Source organism: Oncorhynchus mykiss, chromosome 19, assembly GCF_013265735.2.
Source record: "Oncorhynchus mykiss isolate Arlee chromosome 19, USDA_OmykA_1.1, whole genome shotgun sequence".
Taxonomy (NCBI): Eukaryota; Metazoa; Chordata; class Actinopteri; order Salmoniformes; family Salmonidae; genus Oncorhynchus; species Oncorhynchus mykiss.
Window position 1 is genome coordinate 36,667,612 of NC_048583.1, and position 9,791 is coordinate 36,677,402.

The following is a 9,791-nucleotide window of genomic DNA, read 5'->3' on the forward strand; positions in this document are numbered from 1 at the left end:
AAACCATGAGTTGGTTTGCATCGTTTGTGATAAATGAGTGGAATGGAATAAATGGGCACTACAGTTTATCATACTTGGACGAGTACTTTATGAAAGGGGTTGAGCTATTTCTCTACCACTAAATCTGCATCCGTCTAAAAATAGCCATTCAATTCCAATCACAAATGGTTCCATCATTATTAGCATAACTCATGGTTGTAATGGCGATCTAGATTTGAAACCTACTGTGGCTTTGAAATGAACACGGCCTGCAACGAAAACATGCGGTCTCTCCTTCACTGCAGCCGAGGTGAGTAAGACATTTAAACGTGTTAACCCTCACAAGGCTGCAGGCCCAGACGGCATCCCCAGCCGCGCCCTCAGAGCATGCGCAGACCAGCTGGCCGGTGTGTTTACGGACATATTCAATCAATCCCTATACCAGTCTGCTGTTCCCACATGCTTCAAGAGGGCCACCATTGTTCCTGTTCCCAAGAAAGCTAAGGTAACTGAGCTAAACGACTACCGCCCCGTAGCACTCACTTCCGTCATCATGAAGTGCTTTGAGAGACTAGTCAAGGACCATATCACCTCCACCCTACCTGACACCCTAGACCCACTCCAATTTGCTTACCGCCCAAATAGGTCCACAGACGATGCAATCTCAACCACACTGCACACCGCCCTAACCCATCTGGACAAGAGGAATACCTATGTGAGAATGCTGTTCATTGACTACAGCTCGGCATTCAACACCATAGTACCCTCCAAGCTCGTCATCAAGCTCGAGACCCTGGGTCTCGACCCCGCCCTGTGCAACTGGGTACTGGACTTCCTGACGGGCCGCCCCCAGGTGGTGAGGGTAGGCAACAACATCTCCTCCCCGCTGATCCTCAACACTGGGGCCCCACAAGGGTGCGTTCTGAGCCCTCTCCTGTACACCCTGTTCCTCGGCATACACATCACAGACAAACTGAATTGGTCCACTCACACAGACAGCATTGTGAAGAAGGCGCAGCAGCGCCTCTTCAACCTCAGGAGGCTGAAGAAATTCGGCTTGTCACCAAAAGCACTCACAAACTTCTACAGATGCACAATCGAGAGCATCCTGGCGGGCTGTATCACCGCCTGGTACGGCAACTTCTCCGCCCTCAACCGTAAGGCTCTCCAGAGGGTAGTGAGGTCTGCACAACGCATCACCGGGGGCAAACTACCTGCCCTCCAGGACACCTACACCACCCGATGTCACAGGAAGGCCATAAAGATCATCAAGGACATCAACCACCCGAGCCACTGCCTGTTCACCCCGCTATCATCCAGAAGGCGAGGTCAGTACAGGTGCATCAAAGCTGGGACCGAGAGACTGAAAAACAGCTTCTATCTCAAGGCCATCAGACTGTTAAACAGCCACCACTAACATTGAGTGGCTGCTGCCAACACACTGACACTGACTCAACTCCAGCCACTTTAATAATGGGAATTGATGGGAAAGGATGTAAATATATCACTAGCCACTTTAAACAATGCTACCTTATATAATGTTACTTACCCTACATTATTCATCTCATATGCATACGTATATACTGTACTCTATATCATCGACTGTATCCTTATGTAATACATGTATCACTAGCCACTTTAACTATGCCACTTTGTTTACATACTCATCTCATATGTATATACTGTACTCGATACCATCTACTGTATCTTGCCTATGCTGCTCTGTATCATCACTCATTCATATATCCTTATGTACATATTCTTTATCCCCTTACACTGTGTACAAGACAGTAGTTTTGGAATTGTTAGTTAGATTACTTGTTGGTTATTACTGCATTGTCGGAACTAGAAGCACAAGCATTTCGCTACACTCGCATTAACATCTGCTAACCATGTGTATGTGACAAATCAAATTTGATTTGATTTGCTCCAAGTTCAGCTTTCACAAAATATATAATAGTATTCAAACCACTGAACCCACCTCCTGTTTAGTTCCATAGTTTTACAAGATTTGATTATGCAGGAGAGTAGGCTAATGCTTTTATCCAATACATTCCTCCTCCCCATCTTCCACCGCTCTCTCTGTCTCTCATCCAGACGTTACCAGAGGAATACAAAGCTGACAGGACAAAAATAAGTGTGATGTGATGCACTGGAGGATCTTCAAAGAAAAGCTAAATTAAACTGCATGGATGATAAAGATGATTTTTTTTTCTTGATTGATTGGCTGGTATTGGCTGGTAAATCCTGGATATGATGATGCCATCCACAGGCCATTATGATGATGATTGGAGATCATGATATGATAATTTCATACCTCCTATCCATGTTTACAACAGAAATATCTTATGCCAAGCCACACAAAGTGCAAGTGTTAAATCTGACACCTAAACTTTTTGTATACTGTTGGGGCACAGTAGCCTGACTACTCAAACTCAATTATTCCGCCGCTCTGTCATTAGCTCAAAGAATAGTAGAGCATCCCTATATAGTTCCCATTATGACGTCTGTGAGTACAGGGGGCATCTCCATTGAGACAAACTCCATTTTGAAGTAGTACATTTTTTTCTTCACGATTGGCTGATCCCTCCTGATGAGCCAGTTGGACATGACTCCAGCGGGGTCATTAAGAGGGATCAGCCAATAAAGTTGGAAGTTGCACCCAGTTAACTACATTAAAATGGTGGAAGCCCTCAATGGCGTTGCCCATGCTAAATCTGCCTTTTGGCCACTAGAGGCCTCTATCATTCTCTATACGTTACATACTTTAGTCTGAGACTGCCATCATTGAAGTTGTTTGTGGTGACGAGAGGCATTATACAAAACAAAGTCATCAGCAATTGGATTATCTCTAAACCATCAGAAAATCAAAGCCAATGACGAATTTTCAAACCAGCGCTTTACCCACGTGTTCTTGCTCTGGCCCAACCCATCGGTTTCTGGACCAATCAGATATCCCCGAATGTGTACGCATTCGTTCCGTAACCTAACATAGCAGGTGTAAAAGAAACGCCTGAGCGGCATTTAATTACTTCTGATCTTGACAAACCGATCCAGTAAATGTGGAGGAGGAGTTATGACAGAGTGTAGCTTTATTAATGCCCAAAAGTGGAAGTCGTGTCACAGGTTCTCCTTCCATTTCCCCTGAAAACCGGATGCATCCAGTTGCTCAACATATGTTCGAGTCAATGTCTTAAAGGGATACTTCGGGATTTTGGCAATGATACCTTTTATCTACCTACCCAGAGTCCGATGAACTCGTGGATACCATTTTTATGTCTCTGCATGCTGTTTGAAGGAAGTTGCACTAGCGCAATTGCTAATTTGCGTCAGCGTAATAACTGGGAGTCTATGGGTATCTGGTTGCATGCAAGCAGATACCCACAGACTTCCAATCATTAGTTAGCATTGGATCACGAAACCTACCTCTAATTTCCTAAATAGTGGATACGGAGACATAAAAATGGTATCAATGAGTTCATCTGATTTTGGGGGAGTAGATAAAAGGCCTCATTGCCAAAATCCTGAAGTATCCCTTTAAAATAAAATTGTATTCATCACATGCGCTGAATACAACAGTGAAATGATTACTTACACGCCCTTAATAACAACAATGCAGTTTTAAGAAGAAAAAAATATATATAACAAATAAGGTAGAGGTAAAGTGACTATGCATGAATAATAAACAGAGAGTATCAGCAGCGTAAAATTGGGGGGTGGGGTGGGGACAATCCAAATAGTCCGGGTAGCCATTTGATTAACTTTTCAAGAGTCTTATGGCTTGGGGATAGAAGCTGTTATGAAGCCTTTTTGACCTAGACTTGGCGCTACGGTACCGCTTGCCGTGCAGTAGCAGAGAGAACAGTCTATGACTAGGGTGGCTGGAGTCCTTGACAATTTTTGTGGCCTTCCTCTGACACCGCCTGGTATAGAGGTCCTGGATGGCAGGAAGCTTGGCCCCAGTGATGTACTGGGCCGTATGCACTACCCTCTGTAGTGCCTTGCGGTCTGAGGCAGAGCAGTTACCATACCAGGCAGTGATGCAACCAGTCAGGATGCTCTTGATGGTGCAGCTGCATAACTTTTTGAGGATCTGAGGACCCATGCCAAATCGTTTCCGTTTCCTGAGGGGGAATAGGTGTTGTCGTGCCCTTTTCACGACTGTCTTGGTGTGTTTGAACCATGATAGTTTGTTAGTGATGTGGACACTAAGGAACTCAACCTGCTCCACTACAGCCCCATCGATGAGAATGGAGGCGTGCTCGGTCCTCCTTTTTCTATAGTCCACAATCATCTCCTTTGTCTTGATCACGTTGAGGTAGAGGTTGTTATCCTGGCACCACACTACCAGGTCTCTGACCTCCCTACTCCCTGCAGGCTGTCTCATCATTGTCAGTGATCAGGCCTACCACCTTTGTGTCGTCGGCAAACGTAATGATGGTGTTGGAGTTGTGCATGGCCATGCAGTCATGGGTGAACAGGGAGTATAGGAGGGGACTGCGCACGCACCTCTGAGGGGCCCCTGTGTTGAGAATCAGTGTGGCAGATGTGTTACCTACCCTTACCACCTGGGGGCGGCCCATCAGGATCTCCAGGATCCAGTTGCAGAGGGAGGTGTTTAGTCCCAGGGTCCTTAGCTTAGTGATGAGCTTTGAGGGCACTATGGTGTTGATCGCTCAGCTGTAGTCAATGAATAGCATTCTCACATAGGTGTTCCTTTTGTCCAGGTGGGAAAGGGCTGTGTGGAATGCGTTAGAGATGAAATCATCTGTGGATCTGTAGAGGCGGTATCCAAATTGGAGTGGGTCTAGGTTTTCTGGGATAATGGTAGTTGAATGTGTTATTACTCCAACCTTTGGAAAAGTGAAAAATTGACAAGTTTTCATTTTTGTCAAAACCAACTTTATATTGAAGAATTCCCTTTGACTTGATAGCCTGTACATGTGCAGTTCAGCATGAGACGACTGTTAGACCCAATTTGTCTTTCTGCGCATGAGCTTAGCTAGCCAGCGTTGCCATGGCATCGCCTACAAGCATGATTGGGCAGTTCTATTGGAGAAGCAGTTTATGCCTATCTTCATACTGTACTGTCTTTGGATCGGCCAATTAATTATACTTGTGAGCAAACATTCCAGAACTGCAGGTGGCAGTAAATCACCAACCTTGGCTTTATACCTGTTCAAACAACACAATATACAGGTGGCAGTGTGCACCCTTTCAGTTTCGTTGCAAAGTCATTGAAGTAGTAGAAGAAGAAAATGTACTACTTCAAAATGGAGATGGCCTCAATGGCCCTGCCCATGCTCTCATATACGCCATACTTGGACAGATACAATGATGCGATGTCTATCATAAATCTATGATCCAGACTCATTGTGGAGAAGAAGCTAACATCCGTGGGCGTGGCGTAGCGTTTGGCTGGAACAAGGAGTCTGGGAAGCCAGGCAAGTGGCACAGTGGGAGGCCAGAATATTGATTTATCCAGCCTAGCAGCTGTAGATGAGGAAACATCACATGAAAGGAGTCTGTCTGTGTGGGTTCAGTATGGAGATTAAGAGTGGAGGACCACATTCAAATACTGAATCAGATAATAGCATGCGGAATGTAAGTAGAAAGGCTCTGTCTCTGCCCAGTAATTCCCAATTGGCCTGAACGACATCTCCCCAGCAGCTGTCCTATCCCCGCCTCTATCTATCCCTAACGAAGAGCACACTGTAGCCTACCACACAGCTGAGCACATAAGGGATGGAGAAGAAAGAGATCCACTCCCAACCGCCTGGCGTCATAAAAAGCACATTGCATGATTGTAAATGGCATTAAAGCTCCTATTTTAGATTAAATAAACACAAAATAAATTATTTGAAAGAAAAGCTATTCACATTGTAACTAATTTTGTCCAAGTCACACAGTAAAGATGCTGAGACAACTGTATACCCAGGTTCTTCAGTCAACATATCCTTGCACAAAGCTATCATTACACAAACTCCACTTTTAGAGTAAAATGTACATTTACTAACCTTGTTGTTCCGGGTCCAAATTGACTTGTTTTCTAGGGTTTTCCAGTGGAAATTTCATAGCTATTGTTCTTCTCAATAAACACAAAGACCATAGATCTGCTCAATAGCGCTTGAGAAAATGTAGAAAAATAAAACAAATGTGCCAGCGCCCTTGTCACAAATATGTATTATTGTTGCTTCGAATGGCATGATAAAATATACCCGAAAAGTAAGGCGAAAATGTGTCTGGAGCAATGACAGGGTCTGAAGCCATAGATGTTGCCTATCCTTCTCAGCTTGACATGGGTGGGTGCACCCCAGCGGTTGATAGTAATGAGGTTTATGTATGTGTACTGCCTGTCGCACCACTCAGGACCACCCTATGGGCTACAACACATTTCGCACACCAGAACACTTGAAGAAGGCTCCGAACAGAAGTGGACAACGAACGCATTTAGAACAACGAACTTCACACAAGGATGTGGATGTAACCCCAACAAAGGAATAACGACGTTTCTTGGATAGTAGTCCATCTCTCCATCAATGGACGATTTTCTAAAAGTACTAATGATATTACCACTAATACTGTAGGCTCATTATATACATGCTAATTAATAAATGTCTAAATGGTTTACTTACTATTTTGTGACAGGGGGGGGTAGCGTCTATCCTCCTTTTTCAGTTAATTCCCACTCCACTCCAATCACGATTGGGTACCGGCGTGTAGGCACATGGCGCGGGAGTAAAAGTCATAAATAATGTATTCAAGCATAGACAACAAAAAAAAAAACATTACATCATCCGATGTTGGAAAAATCATACATAATGTATCAAAATCAATAGCCTACATCGAGACCAGTAATCTCTGCAATACTGTCACTGTGCCCCTTAAAAAGATGCCATAAAATCTTGCGCTGTTATTTTGAGGTTCTAGATAAACATCACTTATTTTATAGGGATGCTTGAAATGCATTTAAGATACAACACGCGCTTTCAGTCAGTAGGCTACAATTTGTTTAAAAAAAACTGAAATTAAATCAAATTATTGTTATTTTTGCAGTGGATCGGCCTTGCTGAACGAAGCACCTTGCCGTGATGTTAATAACATCAAAATGTCCTATGATTTGCATATGTGTTGAATTATGCATTTGAGTAGTATAATTGCATATCATTCAACCACTAGTGGACACTTTTTTAAAGAAATTAAACAAACAAATGGATATATCATCATTTCGTTTCATTTTGATACAGTTCATTGAACATCTCACTGTTGTTTAACAAATGTATAATTATCCAGAGAAACCATTACAATGGTATTCCACAATGAGAAAAGTGCACCTCCAGAAACACTGAGCGGCTGTAGTTGCTATAGACAATGCTTCCCCAAGAACCTTCAACCAGTTATGATAGACAGCTGTCTGACTTTAAACTGAAATAGAATTGGCATACCAAGTGTAAAAACTGTCTGCAAGGAAAGCAAGCCATTGGTTGGTGATATACTATTGTAGTCATCCTATTGTGGGCATAGATTTGTGAATAAATCAAATCAAAGTTTGTTGGTCGCTCACACAGTTTAGCAGATGTTGTACGGTGTGCAGCGAAAAGCGTATGTTACTAGCTCCCAAACAAAGCAGTAAAACGTCAAACAAGCGCACAAATATATATTTTTTTAAACATAAAAATAAATCAAGAAATGTTATAACGAATTCAATTAACAACCCAAATAGCACTAACAGTAATCCAAATGCAATCTACACGTATACAGACAGGATGAATTTACACAAGATAAAGGAAGAATGACATGTACAGCAGTATATATATTACAGTGAGCTATGTCAAGAATCCAGTATATACATAAAAGGTGGTGTGTATAAACAGTTGTGGGCCTAAGCCTAACTAAAAAGCAACGTACAGTAGTAGAAATACAATATGTGTAAGAAAACAATATTCAAATACACAGTACAAAACCCCATTGCAAAATTAGAGGTGAACAACTACTAGGGCATGTCAGAGGACATTATTCAGAATTAACACATCGGCATTTAAGAGGTTAACCAGAGGGTTTCTGCCTGCATACAGCCTACCTATGTCAATTACATGTACACATTGAGGATAGATTGTTGTACACAAAGTTGTCATTAATACAAATGTATGGCTGACATGACCCTTGTCCCTATGGTTCATGTACTTAACATTTAAATATGTATGTTTTACACAAGTAGCTACACAGAGTACAAAACATTAAGAACACCTTCCTAATATTGAGTTGCACAAATTAAGAGTTTTTGCCTTTACACTTCAAGAGAGATATTTCAAGCTTGAGGCTCATAAATGATCACTACTCAGGAATCTGAGAGGAAATATCGAGCAAATTGGTAAAAGTAGAGAACATTGGTTTATGATGTAAGTGGGCTGCCCAACACTGCCAACACTCCAGCCTTGAGGGAGAGTTATCTGTCCCACTTGTGTACTTCACCACACAGCTGTAAAATAAATCATAATACTTTGCTCATAATGGGCGGTACTGGGTCAAAAGGTCCCTTAAACAAAACAAGGAACATGGCAGCAATAGCAATATGCTGTTGACAGCATGTTCCTTTGACCAAAGAGTACTCAAAATAGTGTTCATCAGATTTTCTGTTTTTTCTTTGTGTTTGGAGAAGGGGTATTTATCACCTTATCTTTGATTGGCCGTTGCTGTTGAGCGAGACCATTTACTGTAAGTGTGTGATGTCATGTCTGGCATGACCCCATCTATTGACTACTGGTATAGGCCTATACTGTTAATGGTATGGGATAATTGCTTTCTGAAATCAACATGTACTTACAGTGCATTCAGAAAGTATTCATACCCCTTGACCTATTCCACATGTTGTTGTGTTACAGCCTGAATTCAAAATAAAACATCCTTTTAGAAATGTTTGCTTATTTATTGAAAATTAAATACAGAAATATCTCATTTACATAAGTATTCACACCCCTGAGTCAATACTTTGTGGAAGCACCTCTGGCAGCGATTACAGCTGTGAGTCTTTCTAGGTAAGTCTCTAAGAGCTTTCCACACATGGATTGTGCAATATTTGCCCATAAATGTTTTCTAAATTCTTCAAGCTCTGTCAAATTGGTTGTTGATCATTGCTAGACAACCATTTTCAGGTCTTGCCATTGATTATCAAGTAGATTTAAGTCAACTGTAACTCAGCCACTCAAGAACATTCACTGTCTTCTTGGTAAGCCTGCTTGGTAAGCCTGCTGAAAGGTGAATTACTCTCCCAGTGACTGGTGAAGAGCAGACTGAACCAGGTTTTCCTCTTGGATTTTGACTGTGCTTAGTGTAACAGGGTTGGTTATCTTTCCACTTGACACTGCATAAATATGTATTTTATGTTTATGTATTCTAATTGGTTGGTTCAAGTCAAATGTCAATAAGGTGTTATGTCATTGGTCATGCTTGCAGGGGGAAATCGCAAGCGTACATTTTTCCCAGTCTGATTTTGACATGCAAGCGGTAGGTCACATACTGAAATATTGTATTCTATTTTCATATTTTCAACGTGTACGAGTTCACTATGTACATGTCCTGATGTGTCTATATATGTGTACGGTACCTGTTAGATATTGGAGGCATTCTGGGATGTGCTTTGTACAATTATTGCTGGAAGAGATGAGTTAGCTAACATGCTCCAATTGTAATGGACACATTAGCTCCCTGCTAATTCACAGTTATTTCCAGATTTATCACGAATCTACAGCCATCCACATACTGTTGTCCTGCACATCTAATGTGCTTCCTTGTGTCTATTGTCAGAAAAAACA

The 9,791-nt window shown here is 42.1% G+C and overlaps 1 protein-coding gene across 2 annotated transcripts in view; it reads right to left on the bottom strand.

The window, feature by feature from the left end:
- Nucleotides 1-6,921, bottom strand: part of LOC110497749 (potassium channel subfamily K member 10) — a 32,946-nt gene extending 26,025 nt beyond the window's left edge. Inside the window, exon 1 of one of the 2 annotated variants that reach the window (XM_021574082.2) lies at nucleotides 6,615-6,921. In XM_021574082.2, coding sequence (XP_021429757.1) covers nucleotide 6,615 — 1 coding nt within the window. In that variant the 5' untranslated portion in view covers nucleotides 6,616-6,921. Of the gene's footprint in view, nucleotides 1-5,996; nucleotides 6,346-6,614 lie in introns of those variants that run through there. The other variant, XM_021574081.2, reaches the window with a different exon arrangement.
- Between the last annotated feature and the right edge of the window lie 2,870 nt (nucleotides 6,922-9,791).